The sequence below is a fragment of the Mytilus galloprovincialis genome, chromosome 10 (assembly GCF_965363235.1).
Source record: "Mytilus galloprovincialis chromosome 10, xbMytGall1.hap1.1, whole genome shotgun sequence".
NCBI classification, from domain to species: Eukaryota; Metazoa; Mollusca; class Bivalvia; order Mytilida; family Mytilidae; genus Mytilus; species Mytilus galloprovincialis.
Genome location: NC_134847.1, coordinates 82,063,739 through 82,088,543, shown reverse-complemented (window position 1 = coordinate 82,088,543; position 24,805 = coordinate 82,063,739). Strand labels below are relative to the sequence as shown.

At 34.3% G+C, this 24,805-nt stretch overlaps 1 protein-coding gene and 1 long non-coding RNA gene across 3 annotated transcripts in view; one reads left to right on the top strand and one right to left on the bottom strand.

Annotated features, from left to right (window-relative positions):
• Nucleotides 1-2,099, bottom strand: part of LOC143048577 (adhesion G protein-coupled receptor L3-like) — a 48,605-nt gene extending 46,506 nt beyond the window's left edge. For both annotated transcript variants that reach the window (XM_076222329.1, XM_076222330.1), the window contains exon 1: nucleotides 1,959-2,099. In XM_076222329.1, coding sequence (XP_076078444.1) covers nucleotides 1,959-1,988 — 30 coding nt within the window. In that variant the 5' untranslated portion in view covers nucleotides 1,989-2,099. The remainder of the gene's footprint in view (nucleotides 1-1,958) is intronic.
• A 2,948-nt stretch (nucleotides 2,100-5,047) lies between these two features.
• On the top strand, nucleotides 5,048-24,260 carry LOC143048576 (uncharacterized). The gene is made up of 5 exons (XR_012969885.1): nucleotides 5,048-5,312; nucleotides 16,710-16,931; nucleotides 18,955-19,094; nucleotides 22,521-22,723; nucleotides 23,331-24,260. It is a non-coding gene; the product is annotated as an uncharacterized LOC143048576 (long non-coding RNA).
• The last annotated feature ends 545 nt before the right edge of the window (nucleotides 24,261-24,805 follow it).

Sequence of the window (24,805 nt, the reverse complement as noted above, 5' to 3'; positions counted from 1 at the left end):
CGGGAAGTATAAGAAGTTCATTCTGTAGTTTGTTTTTGAGATATAAATAATCTATTTTTTATTGTAAAAATACTTCATTTTCCATTTCCTCTGATTAAACAAATCTCGAAAATTGACCTGTACCTTGTTATGGTAGAAATGAGATATCAGCTTAACTGATATTTATATGAAAATTATCCTGCCTATACAATACGTTTATATCCCAACAAATATATTACATGTAACATTTGATTATTGTTTTATATATCCTAACCAAATAATGAATAATTGACTTTGACCAGAGCCTTATAATCGAAGGTGTCCTAGGATCTGTCATAAGAAATATATTAGCTTATGATTAAGGATGGACGGAGGACTGTCCTAGGGAAATTAAAAAGAGTCAGAAAACTTTAAAGATGCAGAATAATAGGCTCTACCGAGAACATACATGTAACTTTTTACTGTTCAGTATAAAATTTTCAATGTTAATACCAATAGTAAAAAGGGTTTTAGATACAAATTAAAAATATCATAAGATATATCTTTAATTTGGACCATCTTATCACATAAAAACTGATGCCATAAACGTATGACAATTCCTAGGAGAAATTCTAAATAAGGATATTTATTATGTTTCCGAAAAGACACGAAGAACAACGACATGTCTGTACCATAAGTCTAGCCTTTGTTAGACTTCTACATTTAAAACAAAAATGGCGTCCGTTTTACTGAACTAGTAGAAACTATTTTCAAGGAGCCAGCTAAAGCCAACCTCCGGTTGCAGATATTTTTAGCTGCATGGAAGATCCATTTGTCCCATTGAACGAAAACGGAGAATGTGTCAAAGAGATAAAACCAAAAATCTTTGTAACTACATTTGTAACTTATTCTTTCAAAAACATTTACATGTCCATGATTTTAAGATAGAATGATAACTTTCTATTATACAACACCATTAGGGTTAAAATATACAAGAAATAGTTGAAGAAAAATGCAAGGTCTGTTGAAATAGCGGAAAGTTAAGTTAAAGACATTGCTAACTTCTAATCTTTCTTCCTAAGAAGTGCATGTATGAAGTCAGCCTCATAATAATAAAGGAAAAAGTCGGCAAGAAGAGGGGCACAGTTGGTTTCTATTAGAATGGCGACAATCTGTTGAAAAACACGTCCTCCAAATGTAACAAATATATTGTCAATCAAGAAATCAAGCATCTTGATTATGTCAGTTTCAGATAATTTTTTGTTTGAATCAAAGTGATTCTTTACAAAGTAAGATTTATCCCTCCCTCAGACAAGATACTTGTATTTACGTTGACCATTCTTTTTTATGAAACAAAACAATACTTACTCTCTCAATTAGTCTTTTAGTTTAGAATGGGGAATACTTGTGTAAAGTGTAGAAAGTCAAATGTTTTAATACTATTGCACAAAAAGAAAGAGTCTTAGATTTATGTACTCTATATAATAACATTTAGAAAGGAAATGTGGAATGTGTCAAAGCGACAACAACTCGCCCATAGAGCAGAGAACATGTATTTATTTGAGCTCTATGATTTAATTTTCCAGACTGATAAAATATATGACTGTTTAAGAGCAAATCGTAGTGTGAATAAATCAGATCCCGTCAACAGTATGTAAATAAACGTTTTAAATTGCTGACATATCTATTCAAACAGTCAATGTTATTATAAACAATACAGACTTGTAATAGTGTATACAGTCAATGTTATTATAAACAATGCAGACTTGTAATAGTGTATATCGGTCTAAGATACCAAGTACAATAGAACTTTACTGTTCAGGGCTAAGAAAAAGAGATTTTTGTGGGGTTAAAAAATTCGTGAAGATAAACGCACACCTTACCCAAATAGTACATACTACTTAGTTGTTATATGTTTTACTTCGAATACATCTAGAACTTATAATGCCATCCAATATAATTAGAATGTGCAAATTGGCAAATAAAAATAAAGACTGTACCTCTGTTCTTTTCTGTGCGGATAATACCATATATATCCTCAAACTTCCGGGTATTAGTCTCTGAATCTGCCTTATTTACTGGGTAATCAATATTAAACACATTCTTTGTTTAAAAATGATAACCCTTAGTATACGTTATCTCTTATCCTATTAGGGAGCTACCATTTGATTTTTATGGGGGGGGGGGGGGGGGGGCTAGCAGAGGCGGATTTAGAGGGGGGCCCAGGGGGCCCGGGCCCCCCCTTTTTGGGAAAAAATTTGGTTGCTTATATAGGGAATCACTGAAGCGTGACTGGAGCGGGCCCCCTCTTAGGTCAGTCAGTGGGCCCCCACTTATGAAAATTTCTGGATCCGCCACTGGCTAGGATGAAAAATTTTGTCCTGCATTTTTTTTTAGCTGTAATCTCTGTCCTGCCTTTTTATTTTTCACTCTGTTCGGTCCTGCTTTTTTTTTTAAGTCTATCCTGACTTTTTTTTACCTAAATTGTCGTCCTGACTTTTTTTTTTTGCAAGTGTCTCATCCTGCCTTTTTTTTTACTCAGAACTCCTGTCCTGCCTATTTTTTTTAAATTTCATCCTAGCCCCCCCATAAAAATAAAATGGTAGCTCCCTTAGTAGAATTAGGTCCGATAACATGTCAGACAAAATATCTTCTTAACTAAAAATAGCCATAAAAATAATGATAAAAAATAAAAAGTTTGTAATGCTTTTTTAAAAATTAATATTAAAGGTTAGCTTTAATCCGTATGTCAGAATATGTTTCAAATTAAGACAGGCAATTAGACATACATGTCCGGATGTAATTCAGTGGTTGTTTAACCCTTACATATATGTAATGAATGGCTTACAAATAAGCAGGATAAACTCGTGATATTAAGATGCGTAACAACGATCGGTATTACTATTGGATTACTTAATAGAATACATTGAAGAGTGTACAGTAATTAGAAAGGAACACACAAAACCTGACACTCGTGGTTTACTCACTGATTCAGGTTAACTAGGATTCAATGGTCTCACGAATACTTACTGCCATAACGAAAACTTCAGATTTGACATGCAGTTATTGTTTTTTTTTAACATTTTCAACTCTATTTCGGTGTTTCCCCTTTGGAATTGAGACAATTCTGGGCTTAATCAGGAGTGCTTGTTACAGCTGTTAAAACGAAAAGAGGATGATGAAAGAAAAACCGGCATCACCCTTACAACAAAACGAAATACTACTGAAAGACAAATCACCACACAGAGTGGGCAACACTAATACCATCGAAGCCCGGTGGTGACCTCGAGTGGTGACCTCGAGTGCTCAGGAAGGATAAACATATTCTGCTCCATAATTTGACCTGTCGTGTTGCTCATGATAAGTCTCAATACCAGTAATGAAGCTTAGGGTACTTATTTTAAAACACGATCTAGCCAAGAACATGGAGGACGGCGACCAGACATAAATTATCCTGTTAGACTTCACCAAGGCCTTTGATAAGGTACCACATACCAGTTTGTTTGCAGGTGACTGTTAACTCTTCTGCAGCATCAGGAAAAAGAAGATACCGATTTGCTGCAAAAGACATTACCTCGCTGGAAGAATGGGAAGGGGAATTCTCCTGGATGTGTTACTAAACTACTGGACGAACTTTAATGGGAACCACTGCAGCTCAAACGACGGAAACAGAGTCTTGTGCTACATGTATGTTACAAGACCAACACCAGGTGATTGCCATTGATCCAGTCAAATACTTTGCATCACACGCAACCACAAGTTTAGACAAACTAGAGTGAAGAGGGATGTCAACTACCACTCATTCTTCCAAAGAACAACTAGACAATTGAATTAACTCCCCGAATATGTAGGGAGTCCTGACCACTAGAGGACTTAAGTAAGGGCCAGAGTGAATACCTTATCCTGGACCCAGTCAAAACCGAAATAGACAGGACAACCAGTGTACATAGATGTAGTTAAGATTAATATTTTATTGTAAAAACCATCCACTTTTCCCTGGACTTTTACTTTTGCCAGAGGAGTAGCCTGCTGTCTAGATGCGCCCGAGTCAATTACACTTTAGTACAGAGCTCGAATTGTAACCGGGAAGGAAGAGGTAGTTGAACCTAAACTTGTAACTTATTTCGTGACAAATCAACAGAGACAAATGGTGTGGCTCTTTAAATCTGTCTTTTATTTTGATGTTGTTTTTTTTTTCAAACTTTTTTTTTAATTGATTTATCAGCGGTCAACTTCATATATGTGTCTTTTTGAATCATTTAACTGTGCTCGTTTGTAACATCATTGAATGCGGCTAAGAACGGTGTTGTTTTCTATGTTGTGTTCTACATGTATGAATTTGTGTTTGATTAGAAGTCTAGTTTTTCTTTGATATCCGGATTAGCTTTCTGCTTTTTTCTTAAGATACACCTGTATATTAGTTTACTCACCTTTTTGTTTTAGATTTGTCTAGTTCTTATATTATTGAACTAAATGTTGTTTTCTTAAATATTAGTCTTTTTCAGACATAAATATCATTTCATTTTTAAGATTCTGTTAACAGTGATAAACGCTTCACTAGGACAATATCGTTCGAATAGCACTTTGTAATCCCTCGTAATTGTTCAACAGTAGAGAGAGCAATATAACACCAAGATGTAATCGATATCGTCAGATCTGATCAAAGGTGAGAATGATTTTATAGGGAAATAAGTCTGCCAATCTGTAAAAGACTCATGTTCGCTTTATCGTACTGTCGTACTGACATTGTTACGTCGTAGTACAAAAGTCGTCACTCATAAACCGGAAATTTGTTTATTTTTTCATTCCTATATCCGTTTTATGCTATAATTGTAAAACAATATAAAATTTCATTATTAAGGTCACTTTCGCGTTGTGTCGGATATTTCCATGATTGAACTTTATTGGATTTCATGTGTTTTTATTCACTTTTCGAATCATTTAAAAATGGATTGATAACTTAAAAGTCAGTTACTCAACAAACGACATTTCAACACGAAAAAAGATGGTTAAAAGAGTTTAAAAAGAAAAGAAGTGAAACATGAATTTAACAAGTATAGGAAATAATAGCTTGTCATCTTCCGACAACATTTCCACAAGCTATCACGTTACATTATCACAAGGAGACATAGTATTTTTTATTTATTATTATGGGATATTTGGTTTGTTAACTTGCATTAACATTCCAGGAAATTTGATAGTGGTACTAACAGTGTTAAAACATCACCAGCTTAGACAGCCATGTAATTACTATATTGCAAGTTTAGCTGTGTCAGATTTTCTCATTGGAATAGTATACCCCATTTACAATATATCTCATCTAGAGAAAGTCAGAGAAATTAGTGAACAATTAGGTAAGTAATGATATAATGGCCTGACCATTAAGTTTAACCGACGATTGGGCTCAAGCAACAAGACTATCAGGTGCTGATGATTTATTCTCAAACCAATCTAACAAATGGTAAAAAGCTGAAAAACAAATAAAATACAATTTTACAATGTGTTGAATTAATGTTTCTAGTGTATGAAATGTCCAAAATAATTGATTGCACAGTCTGTTGAATCCGAGAAAATGTTGTTCTTTCAAGAACGGTTACATTTCCAGTATTTCACGGAGAAAAGGTTCAAATATGTATAGAGTAATTTGAAGGCTTCAAATACAATGTTGTAAAGTTAACTCACTCTGTGGTTAGCCACGAATTGTGTCCAAGATGACGTTTGTCCTTAGAATGTTCTCCAGTACTGATATGACCTTGCAATCTTCAGTTGTAGATACGTGTGAGAGAGGGAAAAATAGCGACGATACGATGTTTTAACGTTCTTATAAGGTTAAAGGTGAATAATCCTAGACTGGAACACATACATAGATTTAGAATATAATCAAACGAACTATATAAATAACGGAACGGCGTAACAGAATACTCCCCGTCTGATGTCTATCTGATATCACTATTCTATAAACTATTCGCAAATGAATATAAAATCTAGATAAATGAATAAATCCTAATATAAATTGAATATATACAGATGAAATAAACACTATTGGTCGTGTGAGAAATATCACGTCTCAACTTACGGCATTTCACTATAAAGTTTCAAGAATAGATTAATTCCATGGAAAACTGGGTTCGGCACAGTTTCTTGTCCTATGAAGAAGGATCTCTCCAATGAGATCGCTGTGATTTGTAGAATGTTCCATAGCTGTTGTTGAGATAGTAGGAGCTGTTTTCTCCAACGTTGTTAGACGGCGACGACGATTGAAGGTGGTCCTCCGGTGGGTATGACGAGAGCTGATACTTGATCCTCTTCCGGTTCGGCGAAATGTCACATCTTTTTGAGTATCAGACGAAATTAGGCGTTTCGTCCTAACGTTCCATCCTGTTGATCCAGTTCTTCCATCTATGAAGTGGGGTCCTCTATGTTTGATTTTGTTGTAGTAATGTCCAAGAAAAGGTGTTGCTTTGTGATGATGTCCAGATAAGACTACTGTTCCCTTTTCACTAAAATTCAAGTCAGATTTGGCAATACTGCTTCTTCCTCGGAGTAGAGGTTGCTTGATCAAAGTCAGGTTGATATTGGCAATAGGTCCTTCTATCGGAATAGGTTTGTGAATGCTACTGATTTTCATACTATGAACTTCAGGTCCTGTTGATTTCGGAATGAAATTTTCTTTATCTATAGATTTTTCTATAGAAGTCAAAGATTTTGCTTTTAGTGACACGAGTGATGTCCCTTTAGAGGAATTCGTGCGTTTACCAGGCTTGGTACTAGGGCTTAAATTAAAATATTGTTTGTTTGCCCTTTACCGACCGACCCTATCAATTCGTTCCGCCTGAAAATCTTTTATTTGCATTTACCAGCAAGATTTTATTTTATTTTATATTTTCGTTCCTACCAAAAATCTTATATTTGTATTTCCCGCTCAAAACTTTTTTTACCGGAATCCTCGGGTTTTATCTTTACGTATAAGGTCCAGTCCGTTTGGTATCACCTGAGCGTTTGACATGAACACTTCCATTTGAAGTTTCAAAGCATTTGTTTGAAATCGATGTTGAACGCTTTCTGAAATCATGATATGAAGTACGTTACTCTGTACCTTGGGTTCATTTACAAAAAAGTTTGTTTGATACAAAAGTATTAACGTGTGTACAAACTAATTTGTAAACGGACGTTGTATTCTATGTAGGGATGGCCTTTTGTGATCCGCATATCAGAATGATTATGTTAACGATGCCGCTAAATTATTTATATCTGACATGAACCAAAAGTGACAAAACCCTGTAAAGTGGAGAATATCTGGCAGTAAAATCGCCAAGTTTTCCATACAGATCATTTATAAATGTGATGCAAAATACGTGACAATTGAGTTTTAAGTCTTATAGCATTTTTATTGGGAAAAAAGGCACACACGAAATTTGTAACACTCTAGGGACTTTTTCTACTAGTAATATATGTCTGCCCGGACATTATCTTACCAGTACAAAGTTATCTCTTATATATTTTTTTTCAAAACTAGTAGTCCCAGCGGAAAACTTATTTGCAAAAACAAAACGGACAAAAAAATGACATTATGCAGATTTTGTATCTATAAAATAAAATATTTTACCTACCTGCCTACCCATGACAAATAATATACCGAGCCAAGTTATTTTTTTGGGGAAAAAAATAAAATATTTTACCTACCTACCTACCCTGTTTCAAAACATAGGGTCGGAAAAGGGCAAACAAACAATATTTTAATTTAGGCCTAGGTCCTGTACATTCAAGGAATTGTATTGAATTCGATTTTGCGACCTTGGCATTTGAATGAAAGTTTTTGTCGTTAGACTGAATAACAATTGGATTCTTGTCCTTGACGGCTATTTCCGGTCTTGAGGCAAGACGTTGTTCTGATTCCGTGATTGAAACGTTAGTTATCTTTGTGTTGACTTCAATAGGAACAGTTTGCTTGTCACTGTATGTATTTCCAATTATGACCCAACCAAGTCTCAACTTTTGGGCAAATGGAGTTCGGGATGGTCCTAGGCGTTGTTCAAGGACGTGGTGTGCCTCTATAAGGTCCCTTCCAATTAGGAGAAGAATTTGACAACGTTCCTCTATTGGTGGAATGCTTCCTCTGAGTTCTTTCAGATGAGGATGATGCATTGCAACTTCAGGAGTAGGAATTTCGTCTCGATTATTGGGAATATTATTACATTCAATTAATGTAGGCAGATCAAATTGTACGTCACTATGTACAGATTTTATGACGAAATCTTTTCCTCTTTTCCCGGAAGTAGCTACTCTGCCGGAGCATGTTGTAAGAGAGTAGTTTTCAGGTTTTTCACGAACGTTGAACAGACTGAAGAATTCAGGCGAGGCAAGAGACCGGTTGCTTTGGTCGTCAATAATGGCGTACATCCTGATAATTTTGTCTGTCTTGTCCTTGTGGTACACGTCCACCGGTAATATCTTGGCATAAGATTTCTCGCTCTTATGATCTTTGTAGATCTCTGTGCAGATCGAACTCACAGAGGTTAACTTTGTTTCAGCGGACTCTGTCTGCTCCCCGCCGTAGACTTGTGTTAGCTCCCCGCTGTAGGCTTGTCTGGGTGAGCTAAACTGGGAACTTTCAGATTGTTGTGGTCTAGTGATGTGAAGTGCTGTGGTATGTCGTTCACTTCCACACTCGTTACAACTGATACTTGCGTTACAGTCCCGACTTCTGTGTGTGGTTGACTCACAACACTTGTAGCACACATTGTTTTGTCTTAACAGATCCTTGCGTTCCTCGATTGGTTTGGCTCGGCATGTTCGGCATTCGTTCAAGGTATTCTGTGTCTTGTGTAGGATACACAGATCTTGTTGTTGACTGCTGTCTTCAGTTTGTTTTTCAACAGCCGTCTTATGGACGTTGACTTTAGAGTACGTCTGAGGTGTGAACCTTGGCGTAGAGTCTTTTGTATTTGGTGTTACTTTTGACCCAAAGATGAACCCAGGATCGTTCTTAATTTTGCTAATTTCCCTGATGAAGGCAGAGAACTCTGTGAAAGGTGGAAAGGCAACTTCATATTTAGACTTGTATCTTGAAGCCCTTGTAATCCACTTTTCTTGGAGTCCGTATGGCAGTTTTTCTACAATAGGGTTTATCCCGGACGAAGAGTCGAAATAAGCAAGCAAACATCCCAGCTTGGGATTTTCCTTGTGATATTCGATTTCTGATAGAATATCAGACAAGTCATAAAGACGTGCGTTATCTTTGTTCGTCAAGGTAGGGAAGTTGACGAGTTTACTTGTGAGAGAGGCCTCTTACATTTCTGGAGCACCATATCGCTCACCTAATCTCTGCCATAACCTCTGTAGGCCTCTTGTTGGGTTGTTGGCATTTGATGCCCTTATACTCATGGCATGTTTAGTAGACTCTGGCCCTAGCCACTTAATTAATAGATCGATCTGTTCCGAGTCCGAAACTTGTAATTCGTCTATGACATTTTTAAAGCTGGCTTTCCATGTATGGAAGGATTCTGCCTGGTCGTTAAAGCTTGTTAGCCGGGAGAACAACAGGTCCTTACGTAGGAAAAATCTGGTTATTTCCGACATAGGATTGATTTGTTGCTGGTATGCAACAGGGATCTCTTCTATTACGCCTTGATTTTTGTGTGAAACAGGGATCTCTTCTATAACGTCTTGTTTTGTGCGTTCAGTAGGTCTCTCATCTGAAAGACCTAGTTTTTGTATGCCGGTTACTAATCCAAGATCTGGGATAAATGTAACTTCCGGTGACTTATTATCGGAAGGCAAGACAGCAGATTTCTGTGGCAGCAAGTTCGATGCCACGGATGGCATGAACGCTGGTGCTTCGTGACTCAGCTCGATCTTAACAAGAATTTGTTTTTCTTTTGAGGTCCTGTTACTTCCTTTACAACAGTTGATACAGGAAGTTTATTGACGAAATCTTGCACACGCTGGAGCGGGTCTTCCTTCTCATCAGGGAGATCGCTATACGCTTGGCTATCATCGTATTCCAGGATACGAGCCTCGGCTTCTGCGGCTGCAGCTTCTCTCTGTGCTTCAAGAAGGTTAAATTTGGCTTTAAGCTCGGCCTTTTCCCGGCTTACTCTTGTGGCTTCTTGTTGCATTTGAGCCTTCCTGCGCATAGCCTCTTGTTCTAATTGCGTTTTTCAGTGAGCGGCCTCCTGTTTACGTTGAGCGACTTCTTGCACATTACAACAGATCGTATGTGAAAATGTATCAGTGTTTTGGAATATGCGCATGTGTTTCAGAATATATTTTTTATGCAATTTTCGTCATTGAGCTTTCTTCATGAAGGTAAATCAAGATGGCACTTCGGAGGCATGAAGTTTATAATACAATGTATGTGTTTTGTCTCTCATTTTTTTCTTTCCCACCACGAGTAAACAGTGGGGTACATAAATGATACCATGTTTGTTCTCCATCTGTCGTAAGAGTTGATTTTTATGTAGTGAGTGTTGATAATTAGCAGAGTGTTGTTCCTTTTATTATATACATATGGCTTACATAAAGGGAATTATAAAGTTTTATTCTGGTTGATCGGCAATTCGCAGATTTAGATTTTTGTGGAAATTGTAATTGTGTTGTTGTGCCAAGAGATTTGGATCTATATAAAAATGAAGATGTTGTATGATTGTCAATGAGACAACTGTCCACAAGAGACCAAAATGACACAGACATTAACAACTATAGGTCACCATACGGTCTTCAACAATGAGCAAAGCCCATACCGCATAGTCAGCTATAAAAGGCTCCGATAAGACAATGTAAAACAATTCAAACGAGAAAACTAACTAGTATTTTTTAAATTTCGTGTATGATGGTGTCTGACATATCGATTTTAGACAGTGATGCCAGTGTTTGTTAATGGAATCCATCCATTTTTAAATGAATAGACTAACTAAAGACTAAGTTTACATCTAACAATGGGGCTGTTGGCGGGGTTATTCAGAACTGATGTCGTATCGATACATCTAGTTCTCAGTTTCTGTATTTTACATTTTGAAATATACTATTGTGCAAATAAGGTCGAAGTTCGTTTACATTGTGCATCTGTAAACAAGTAAATCTAAATAGGTTAAATGGAAATTAAATGTCCGGAAAAACACTTATATACTATGTTTTATTAATATTTCCCTCAATCAATATATTTTTATTAATAATACGCGTCTGCAAAATCTAAATCTGCACACAAAATGTATCAATAATATAATAACAAACCTTGGTATTATAATGTTAAAAAACGCGAAACGTTGCTACAGTTACAAAAGTTGAACAAGAACACGGAGTATATAAGTTTACCCCGTTTATGTTTAGATATACGCGTCTTATTTTCTCTTTTCTTTGAAGTGTTTTTGAAATGGCCTGAGGTTTATATGTTCGTCACAATCGTGTCTTTCTTTCGTCGACTAATTGTTCTTGATGACTATGGTATTGTGACCATGCCAAGAAATTGCCTCCGTGGAAATTCTGCAAACACCCCATAAAGCAAATTACATGGATGATTAATATTGACCATTTGGTATATGGCCGTGTTCTAAGCGACACGTACATGAAGGTCATAAATTAATTTCTTGAATGAAATCAAATCTTTAGCTACTAATGACTGCCGTAGGAGGTCGACCGGAATTTTTAGCGAGGATTTCTTGGCATGGGTAACATAACAATATGAACCCCTTGCAGAAAGAAAGAAAGAAAGAAAGAAAGAAACAAACACACACACACACACTCATTAATCAACCAATCATATTTCTTAGGGTGGGGGAAGACCGTTTACACTGAATTGCTTTTTTTAAGCAATTGATTCATATTGTAAAAACGGCGTTTTTAACCATTCGTATGTACCGTTTCTTATTTAAAAAAAATGTCCCCCTGGGACCTCTTCCCCCCCCCCCTTTTATTTGTTTTTACTCTCCACATACAACTGCTGAATGAAGCTGTGTGCTATCTATCCTTTCAACGGAGAAGAACGACAACTCCGGGTTTTTTCTCTTTAATATTGTATTTACATAGATCTCTTCTGAAAAAAAAAAATCCACATGCTTGTTATCTGATATACTCTAAAACTACAAGTCCAATTGACCTCAAAATTTGCAGTCAGCAGGGCATACATGTATTAAAACTTCACAAAACAACGTGGTGCAGCTATCTCCCAAGAATTGCCGTAGAGAAAAGAAATTACAATGCCGTAAAAATCGCTCTCTAGGTCCGTTAATCTCAATGAAATCCTACAAAAAATGTCTACTCCTATATTATTATAAACTCTGTGTTACAAGCTGCTATTGAGAAATGTACATTGTAAGAAAATAATCAATAATCGTGTTTTAAAGTTACACAGGATAAATTAATTCCAAAGCATGCACTGCTCGTGAACTGTGATCGAAACGTCAATTTCCTACAATGACAAAAGAAATATACATCGTGTGTATTCCCTCGTTATATACATGTTGTCTGTCTAACGTCTCCACCTAAAAAAGTTTTCGCTATTATAAAGCCTCGTCACGTGACGCCATAACCTAGTAGCGCGAGACAAAGTCGCGCGCGGGACCTGAAATAAAATAAAAACTTTCCTAACTAAATATAAAACTTAACCGTCTTCATGTCTCCTTGTTATACGTCCTGGAGGCATTGTATCCAGTGGCGTAGCTTGCATGTATGCTCAGATGCTCAAGCATCCACATCATTTTGATAGGAAAAAAATTATAAAAAAAGATATGTTCGCAGCAGTTAAACTCGGAGGTATCCGTATGTAACAAGGGTTAGGATATGAGGATAACATCCAATTATATTCCGATGAAGTATGTGTGGTCTTTTATTAAGGATAATTTAGTTCATGTAATAAAACAAGATGGATAAATCGCAGAAAAGTGTTCTCGCTTTTTTTTCGTAAAAAGATTACGTCGTCGGCTACGGCAAGTGCAGAGGACGATGCACAGATCCTCGGACATGTTTCATCTGAAATTGAGCCTAGCGGAGCGATGGCTTCTACAACTGACTAACAACATAACTGACAACTAAACCACTATATCCTGATATCGTTTCCTGTGACATGAAAGACGACGTGAAAAAAAAACTAATCTGTAATAGAGTGTGATCATTCCTAGGCTTATCAGTAATACCAGTTTCTATCTAGGTCCACATATTAATTTTATTTTCAATAAAAGAACAAAGTTCCTATGTCCCTTGTATTGCACATATTTTATGTAACCAAGGAACAAGGGCAATAACAAATAAAAAATAATGTTTTTCCTTTTCCTTTTATTTTTAATGGAGAAATAAAAGCTTTAGAGAAAATGCAATAATATTTCCGTTATAATTTATATTTCAAAAGGTCAAAGCTTAGGACTTATTTTCGAAATTGTCATTGCTGATGATATAAAAATCTGGCAAGAATTGTACACATGAGAGTGCAAACAAGACCGGATGGACGGACACCAGGAATTTCGATGATGTACCCTGCGACGCGTTAATGGAATAACTTCAGTTTCTGTATTCCGAAGTGCCGCTGTGATGGGGCCGTTTTTTGAGAAATGCTAGGAAAGGGGATCACTTCAATTCCTTTATACAGAAGTGCCGTTGTGATGGGGCCGTTTATGAGATGTCAAAAATAAGATTGGTGGGAAACCTTTACATCAAATAAATAAATTATGAATTGCATTCAATTTCGAGAATTTTGAGAAAACATTAAAATTTTGTTTGAAAATAATTATATGAATTGGTGGGTATTTTGAAATTAAACAAAAATCTAACCAGTGTCGAATTCTAGGGGAGTACATGTGCTTATAGGAACAATGTCTGAAAAAAAAATCTGCATAAAATAGTCTTAAAAAAAATTCGCCTCGCTCCGCTCGCCGAAGGCATCCACATCATTTCAACCCTGGCTACGCCACTGGTATCAACACCCACATTCTGTCCTGCTGTGTCCTGGTTATCTTCTCGACGAACAAAGATATTTGCATTGCACAGAAATATTCACTGTTAGGTTAAATTAATCACTAAGGATATTCACTAATTCCTTTCAGATTATGTGATGTATTAACCAAATATTTACCTTTCACTCCAATATTAGCTGATAATACCGAAAAGGGTGTTAAAGAGATGTAACACATCCTGCCTTACATCTGTCACTTTTAAAGCTATAAAATGGGCAGATAGTACATGTGAATAAAAGGAAATATGTTTGCGCTTTCAATACATTTTGAAGTGATTTATGGACTGGTCTCGAGTTTAACTTTGATGCAGGTTAAACTGCATCTTTGTTCATTTTAATCATGTCCATTACATAACCAGTCTCTCCTTTGTAAAATTACAGAATAATGAATTCAACTTGAGATATCAGCTCTGAAAAACCTTATTAAATGCAGTCAAAGCTATTTAAACAACATGCACTGTTGATTTTCCAATAAAATTGGACTTTTGTAGTCAATTTAAAAAAGAAAACTTCAAATATTTTCTGACATATTTGTCAAGTTTAATCCATAAAGTCTGTATAATCGCTAACCGCTGATATCATGATGGATTCATTGCATTCAATCATTTAAGTTGCAACTGAGACAGACTTCTTGTTTAGTTTTGATAGTCTTGTCTTGTATTTTAGTTGTACTTTCTTGTAGATTGAAAATCCTGTTTGGGGTTATCTTGTTATTGACTTTAAGAGTTTCTCATATAACGAAAACCAAACAAACAACACATATATATATAAACAAAATGTCAGATGGAGACCAGATGTAAAGGTGGCATTTCATTTTCGAACACAATTTTTTATACACATGAAAGATTTTAAAATTGAAAGTTAGCCTATGAAAGTGAATCGTCCGAATTGTCTTACACGTTGAGGTTAGTTGGATGAGGAATCCCTGAAGCCTTGAATAGCGATATGTATTGTTTACATTAGTAATCTAATGGTTTTACTCAGTGTTTTTCAATGCGCAGATGTTATCTGACAGACATCTAGCAAATAATTTTGCTCAACCCTAAGGTGAGACGTTTTCTAGATTTTGAAGGCATTATAACACTATTCCTTTTACATTTTCGCTTTCGATTAGTGTAGTCATTTTATCTGATGAATTGAAACACAATATTTTTTTTACACTTTTTATCAAGAGAGCAACACGTTATAAATGTCATGCACAGTCTAATATAAGAAAAGAAACAGTTAAAGGACAATATGAACAAAAGGACCTAAAATAGAATATTAGTCTTAACAAACAGTAATATTTTAAAAGACGTAGTTTCGTGTCCCTTTGACCTTCAGCTAAATATGTAGTATTATCATTCATAATACTTTTCTGATTCTAACCCATCATGTAGTTTGATAGATAATAATTTCCACGATTATATCTCTTTAGTTATCAAAATAAACGATCGTACATCAATCTTGAATATCCGTTGTCTTCAAACAATATTAGACAAGCCCAAAGACAGTATCAACATCCAGGCGTCTGTTCATCTCCAATACGATAAAATCATCTTTACAAGTCTATCTAATCACTTTGATAACACGTATTGGTATAACAGTTGTTAACAATTGATTCAATTGTTTAAGAAGCAATCCTAGTAAAGCCATTAGTAAATTTTAATAGTGCTTAAGATTATCATGAAAATATTTACAAGTGTTCTTAGTAGTTATGGCAACGAATTTATTGTGAAATGTATTATTTGTTTCTCCAATGCCATAAAACAATCTAAAAATGTTTTACAAGCATTTTTGTTATTATCATCATAACAGGATACAAATTTGAAAAATACCTGAATTTATTTCCCTTAATTACAAAATATGAAAATATTGTATTTGCGTTAAAAACTACATATATTTTTTGAACATTCCGTGATGTAGTAAATATAACTAATTCCTCCACTGAGTTAACATGATAGACTGATTTTAACTTTTAAAAATATGGGCACCCACATTTATGGCGATATTGCATGATCTAAGCTCGTTTTGAATTTCCTCTGTTTCCAGTAAGGTATTGTAAAAACTCATTTCGGATAGAAGAATCTTTGTTTCCTATATTCTATCATATAAAAAATTCGTAGATATGATCTTATGAAATTTGAAATGACAACACGACAACCAGCATATGTTTATATCATTGACAATCATAACAGAAATAAAATATGTTTACATCAAAAGCAATTGACTGTCTTTTGTTTATCTAACAATACGTGCATGTGTTGACCGTCCACATTATGAATGCCCATTTAAACAGCCTCTTTTCCGTAACAAAAACATTCTATCGTAACAAGATGTATGATGACAAAAATACCGAACTCTGAGAAAAAGTCTATACGAAACAGTCATTTCCTAATTGAAAAAATGGTGGGTCAAACCTGGTTTTGTAGCTACCAAAACATCTCACCTGTATGACAGTCGCAAAAAAAGTTGTTGTTTTGCCTATACCGAATGATTAATTGATTTCTTTAACGACAACGTAGACTATCATTTTATTAATTGAAGATGGCTTCAGAACTCAACTGTTGTAACTTCACTGCGAATAACTCATGTTTTAGTACCCCTTTTTGTTTCAACTTTACAATTTTTCATTATTTTCTGATCACTACAATACTATACACACAGGAATTTATGACAGTCGTTTTCAAAGCGTTCCATTGGTTCATATGGTCGAGGTTTGGTTTTGCAAGGTATTTTGAATTTTTCCTTTTGAATGTTTTTCAGAGTTTGGTATGTTTGTTAATATTATTACAAATACATTTATAGGTTATATCTTTCTACATTGCAGGCAACTGGTCAGTATGTCGAGTGATAGTATGCGAGGTGTTAGCCCTTGAGATTGGTTCATCCTATCATCTGGTAGCAATTACCGTTACCAGGTATATAGCTATTGTGTATCCATTACGTTACCATATATGGGTTACAACAAAGACTACAACAATAGCTATAGCAGTAATATGGATCTTATCACAAGGCTCATCTCTTATAATGTACACAATGTATGAGCCAGGTAAATATGAGATTCCCTTTTCACTCTTTCAATTAGTTGATATCGCTTTTTTAGATTTTAATGATGGACTTCTCTTTGTTAAATTTACCCTTAATAATTTTTAATTTACCCTCGATAATTTTTGTTATACTTATTTTTAGCGAATATAATAATATAACAATTTTTTGTCAACGGTGAGGATATAACTGAGTTTATAATAAAAAGTAAGCACTGTTTGTCAACGGTGAGGATATTATTGAGTTTATAACATGAGTACTGTTTGTAAACGTGGAATTTTATGCGAATGTCATAAAAGTGAGAGGTTTAACTAGCTTTAAAACCAGATTTAATCAACTATATTTTACCTAATAAAATGTCTGTCCTAAGTCAGAAATATGACAGTTAATTATTCGTTTGATGTGTTTCAACTTTTGATTTTAACATTTGATTAGGGACCTTTCGTTTTGAATTTTCTGGTACAAATCAATTTTATACTTTGTGTGTAGACGTCCTGTGCTAATTTCTAAATAAACGAAATCAAGTAATGCATCTATACTATTAAACGAGAAGACCTCATTTTGTGTGTCGCTTCTCTTCCTTCCACGATAAATTTATCATCATGCCTCTGTGTTCTATAGGTAACATGCATAGTCTGTTATTCTGTAAACATTTAATTTTCACCCTTTTTTTCTCTAATCTTCAAAAAATAAACCCCTTTTTTCTCTAATCTTCATTTTTTTGCCCATTATTCTCTAATCTTCATTTTTTAAGGGCAATATTCTTTAATCATTTAACCCCATCCAAACCCTCATATAGAGACTCTCTGTATTCTGTATACTGTTTTCTTTGAAATGTTTACTATTTAAAGGGGTCATACCAGTTGCATATAATTGAAATAAGTAAAACATGTGGAAACAAGAATGTGTCCGTAGTACACGGGTGCCAAATCGAGTCGATTGGACTTCAACTTCATCAAAAACTACCTCGACCAAAAACTTTCACCTGAAGCGGGACAGACGGATGGACGAACGAACGAACGCACGGTTGCGCAGACTAGAAAACATAATGCCAATAAATGGGGCATACAAATTAATTGTTGAAAGTGACAGTAGTGATTTGGCAAAAATGAAAGTAGGGTAGAGATAAGAGGGAGGCAGGACCTTTTTCGGGACGTCGGGATCGATTGTTTTAAAGCTAGAGATTTGGGGATTGATCCTTACGGGATTTCGGGATATGAATTTCTTTAAATTCTGCATCTCGGGTTTCATGTTTATAAGCCCGGGATTTAGGGATCCGGACCTCTCCGACCACCCCTCAAATTAGCCTTAGTCGGTGTTAATCATTTATACAAGATTCATATCCTACCATTGGCATGTTAATAAGGCTCTTAAAACAAAATGGATTATCTTAGAAGCATCTTTTATTCAGTATACTAATAATGGTCTTTATATAAGTAGTTACATTTATTTCATGTTTGAAGCGGTGCAAATTTTAAATTTAATTTGACTTTTACCAAAAGATACATTGTAGTAAAGTAGAAGAATAATTGTGGTCTGAGGCCAGAAACACGAAAATAATTGAATTTAACAGAAAGGAAACAAATATCCGACTTTGGAAAAAGGGAGCCTGGGCTTTTGATGTCTTTTATGAAATTCTTCATACATAATATCTTTTACCAAAAAACATCCTACAACAGTTCACAAGCTGTATATGCCCGTGGTGTGTTCTGGTATTCTTTGATACTAGCGATCGGTATCTTATTAATAAAACTAAAGATGTACACACGTGTTAAATTTAACCATACCAGGAAAGATCAATACTTAAAGACAATGGTGAACACAGAAAACCATGAACTAGTTAGTACATCCGTTAAAAGGCAACACATTGTATGCATTCTTCAGAAACCATAGTCTTAAAAATATCCCAATTATTTATTTTGACGATTTTAGTATCTTACATTTTTTTTTATAGAACTGGTATTTCAGGTTTTCAGTTTTTAAGTCTTTTCATTATCTTAAGTATTTTTCTTCCTTATTCATTAAAGAGCGGCCAGTGAAGTTATGCCGTTACGAGCTGATATTTCCTGTAACACACGTGATAATACTGTTGGTCATACAGCTATTCATACCATTAGCTGTGATGCTAGCTCTGTATGTCAAGATCGCTAGAATTGCACGACAACAGGTAAATACTAATTCCTTGTAACCCACGTGATCATACTGTTGCTGGTTATACAGCTATTTATACCATTAGCTGTGATGCTAGCTTTGTATGTCAAGATCGCTAGAATTGCACGTTGCACGACAACAGGTAAGGGAGCTACCATTTGATTTTTATGGGGGGGGGGGGGGGCTAGGATGAAATTTGAAAAAAAATAGGCAGGACAGGAATTTTGAATTAAAACTTGCAAAAAAAAAAAGTCAGGATGACAATTTAGGTAAAAAAAGTCAGGATAAACTAAAAAAAAAAAGGCAGGACCGAATAGAGTGAAAAATAAAAAGGCAGGACAGAGATTACAACTAAAAAAAAAAATGCAGGACAAAATTTTTCATCCTAGCCCCCCCATAAAAATCAAATGGTAGCTCCCTAAATACTAAGTAATCAACACATTTTTTTAGTGAAATAAGGTATTTTCAACACATCTTTTTTTTTGTGTATTTATGCATTTTCAGCACATCTTTCCTGCTGTAATACAGTATTTAAACGTAGATTATAAAAATGTTGCCAAATTTCGTCCTTTGACTGACTTACTGACTGATAAATAACAAGATGCTTTTAAAGATATTTAATGTTTACGTAAGACAGATGCTTTGTAACCAAGCGGATGAGATATAAAATAAGCTTTATCCTATATTTAAAAATATTTAGTGACATGTGACTGTATTGCAAGATCTGTTGTAATCCCTTTTAAATCTCGCTGTCAAATTAGTTAGTTCTGTCTGACAGGACAAACGTACACAGTGTACATTCTTTGGACTCCCTTTTGTAGTTACATTAAAGTTGTAGTATAACATTTGATATTTAGTGCTTTTTATCAGATGTCAGTTATCAGGGATCTATAAACGATCGTCTTCATACAGCACTGGTATTAAAGAGATAATCGTAACAGAGATTACGATTATCCAAATATGGCGACGGCACTTTCAGTCATTTTTCTTAAATGTAGCATGTTTTTGTCAAAAGTTACTCAGCTGCAAGGTTTTTCTATACCATTACCTCATATTTGAAGCGTAACTGTGCACTGGAATTGTCTAAGCGCTTAAAATATTGCCGTTGAAAAATTCGGGATGATAGTCGTAACTCTATGGCATTTTCTTCTTTGATAATCGTAAATTTCTTCATCGGATAATAGTAACTGAAACATAATAAATATGTCTTTCAGCATTCTAATGGTATTTTGAGTGTCAAAAATGCAAAGGTCAAGTTTAACTATGACATTCACGCATAAAAATAAATGAAGAAATTTACAGGTTAACATCTAGGACAAATTTACTTATATATATCTTTATTTATAACTGACAACAATATGCATAACCTTTTAATTTATAAACTTGTACCTGCTAAATATATGGAAAATGAAGCAGCTGTCGCGTCAGTTATTGTGGTAAGTAGATATATTTATTTTTCTAAGTTTCAATGTTGTGAGCGCGTTTAAGTTTGTTTTTTTTCTTTGTTTGTTTGTTTGTTGGTTTTTTTTTTGGGGGGGGGGAGGGGGGGTGGGGGCAAGGGTAGATTAACTATATCCCACATCCAAAAAGTGCAATCCTTTCAATTCATTGCTCAAAATGAAAGTCATGTATACCACTTTTTCATATGTCATATGTTTTGCCTCCAATATCACGTTTATACTAAAATTTTGCGCAAAACATGCAAAATGAACAAAAGTATCCAACAATAACTTCATAACTGCATTATCGGATTTAACAGTGGATTCTTTTATAGGCAGATATGAGTGTTCATATTTCCCTTTTTTTTATATTTCAATTAATATAGCAGTCCATAAATAATTATTTTTCTCTACAATATCTTCCATGCATATGTATGCAGCATACTTTTCATATACCTTGGGTATTTATGAGTTTTTGAATTAGTTTGTTTCTAATATGGCGGAATATGCGTTATTTTTTTTCTCAAAGTCATTCTTTGAGTAAGTATTTCTTGTTAGAAAATTTAAATCCAAATCAATTTTATTTTTTGATTTTCGGGCTTTTGGCCAAACTATAAAAGAACACAAATCCATCTTTGCCAATGAACTCCACGTTAGAATGTGCTTAGCTTCATAGCACACAAAGCATCCCAACCTTTCTCTAGTCTTATATAGCATTAAATGTTTTAAGGATGTCATATTATTATAATGCAAAATTAAATTGGTGTTGTTAATAGTTATTTTCTGAGAAATTGAGATATCTTTTTAAAGTCATCGGTGACCTCTATTTTTTATCATTGTTTTCAAATAAGGTGTATATAAACTAAATAATTGTAAAATTTAAGCGATTTCTGTAATTTAGCTCTTTTTTTTATTTCAATATTACCGCTATTGCTCTTATTAGTTCAACAGAAAAATAATAAAATAACAAAAATGTTTGCTTCGTTCGGGGGCAAATTGTGAGCTTAAATGAACGGTGCCCCATTCTTTAATTTAATTTTCTATTAAGTATATGCTAAAGTTCATTTATGAAAAAAATATAGCAAAATCCAATATTAGAAAAAAAATGATTTATACCCGCTAGTCCCCTTAATCAGAAATCTGATGTAGGGTGACACATGCGTTTCGCCTAACAATTATTTTCATATATCATAACTTCCTTTAAAATTGCCTCTTCGCTCATTCCCATAATTTGTGACATTCCTAGTTCTTGGAAATTTCTGTATATTAACATAGTTCATGTTTTCCCCATTTCCAAATTTCTTGAAACTTGTTCACCCTTCCAATTTTATGATATACTAGTATGTAGAACTATTGATAATATATGCATAAAAAAATGTCATGATATGTTGGAACGTTTCGTAATTAATTCATCGTCATAATGTCATCATATGCTATCAGATATACGTTTTTAGTTTCAATATCAATAAAACATTATCCAGTAACGATTATCTTTTCATTTTTTAATACCATAATTACGATTATCTTTTTTCCGAGTTACGATTATCATCCCAAATTTTTCAACCGCAATTTCCAAAGCGCTTGGACAATTTCAGTGCACAGTTACGCTTCAAATATGATGTAATGGTATAGAAAAACCTTGCAGCTGAGTGACTAGTGACAAAAACATGCTACATTTGAGAAAAAATGACTGGAAAGATTTTGCCTATATTTGCCGTCGCCATATTGGGATAATCGTAATTCCAGTTACGATTATCTCTTTAATACCAGTGATACAGGTGATGGTTGAAATTAGAAACCAATTGTTTATAAAACATTTGCTGAATGAAAAGGTTTACTGTTTAGAAATTAAAAAAAAAAAGATAAATCTGCACCTTTATTTACAACGGCAATGTGTGGTTTAAATTTAAATAAAAATCTTCTTTAACAACTTTTTCTGAAGTGATTCTTTCTTCATTATCATCATAATTATTATAATTCTTGTTGTGTATTTTATTATGCAGGCTAAAGTTATAGCTATACAACAAGCATGTATCATCGGTAATGTAGGGTCGAAGAACGGAATAATAAAAAATGAGTTGAAATCAACAGTGATGGTATCACTCCTACTCGGATGCTTTACATTGTCGTGGACGCCAATGATTATATTCTTCTTCTACACAATCACTTGTAGCAACCAACCTTGTACCACCAACAGATATGTCAGGTAAATATAAATCAAAATACACTGGACGTTAAGCAACCAACAATCAATCAATTTATATATCAAAATGGGATTCAGCATGATTGCCAATGAGACAACTATCTACCAAAGTATATGAAAATGGGATTCGGCATAATTGAAAATGAGACAAATATCTCCCAGAGTTAAAGTGAAGTGGAAGTATGCTATTACAAGTATAGATAAGGATACAGCTTTGGTGTATCATTTATTTTATCAAGAACTGTACTATTTTTCAAATGACTTTTTGTTGTCAAATACTGCGATTTTGAATCTAGTTATTTATGACGTTATATTGACATCATAGTTGACTTTCTTGGACTGAAGTGTCATGCTGTTATCATCTTTTATATCTAACGTAATAACCAACATCCATTTAAAATAATTGAATAACTGTACTACTTTTGGATTTTCATTAGGAAACATAGCTAATATATTATTTTCTCTAGCGGTAAATCCAGGCGATTAAGACTGGATCAGTCCAACATTACCGTTTAAGACTTAAATCGTGCTACATGTGTATTGTGTAATGACTTACTTCAAAGTACATTAACCTTTGTATGTAGATTATTTGACATGTTTTTCTTTCTAGGGCAACCGTTCGAATTCTGTTGTATCTCAACTCCTCCGTTAACGTGTTTATCTATGCTGGGAGGCTGACAGAATTCCGTAAGCGTATAAAGGCTGACATGAGTAGATGTTTTAACAAGTGCTTCCCTATCTGGAGAGTTAAACCCCTGAAGAAAACAAACACCGAAATGAATCTTGTCTCGTCTTCGTTATCCAGAATAACATTGAATGGCCCAATGGACGCCACTCTGGAAACTGAACATGTGTCATGAATTTTATATTTTCATATTTGCAACATGCGTTGTGATTAAACATGGCACATTGGTTGTGTTATCTAGTGTCAAACAATGGTACAAAATATCCATATTTAAATTCTAGCAACATATTACAAAATTTAGTATAATCCGGAAGTTGGGAGGTAATATCCTGGTTTAAAACCGGCATCTTCCATTGACATTTTTTTTTACCAAATTAACTTTGTAGTTGACGCAGTGAAGTGTTTAATGTCACCGTTATTACTAAATGTTATTGATACCTCTTCTGCCGGACTATTATTCCTGAGGATATCGCCTGGCCTGTAGCCATTACCTCGGTACATGTACCGACATAAAAAAAACCCCGGTTATTCTATTAACAAAATTTGCCCTTAAAACATTTAATAATTTTTTTTCTAACAATTGACTATATCTCCCTCATACAAAGCGATGATTATTTGACGTCTATAGTTTACTAGTTATACCTTTTTGTTCATAATCGCATCATTCTGTTTAAAACAATTAGGATTCCCGGATATTTTGATCACTTGTATTTATGAAAGGACATAGATTATCAATTTGTGCATCTGGTAATGTCATTGTTTTTGATAATGTATTATTATGCTTCTTTTCTATAATAAACATTGTTTTTGTAGATATCAGCTAATGGTTTACTCAATAAAGTTATTAGTATTATATTATTATATCTTACTTTTACCACTCAACATACAAGTTTATTCATTTATACTTGAATCAGGTGATAAAACTTGATCTTCATTTGGACTTCAACAAAACAACATAAACAATCAGACATTTGGATAGTGTATGATATCTATCTATTAGCCATGCAGATCTTTCAAAATCAAATGAACCTAAATTCAACTCTAATCCTACAATAATTATGCACTTTTGAAACCTTTAACATCACAATATTAAATATTCCTTTGAGTAGAGCAATCTATGGGTTATACATCAATTAAATAACAATCCAAACAAGCGAAGATTATTTTGAGAACCAAGCTGTGTCAGTCATACCTGCGCCTGCATAACCCTTCTGAGTTCAAAGTAAAATCTATATAATTATATAATTTTTTAACGTTTTCAATAAGTGCGAACACTTATTTTAATAGTATTTCGGATAATGGGTTGTATTGTACTATAGTTATAAATACATTTTGTAAGGATACCCAAATTTTAAAAAACGAATTGAAATGGATATATGACACATGTTGATAATAGGTTT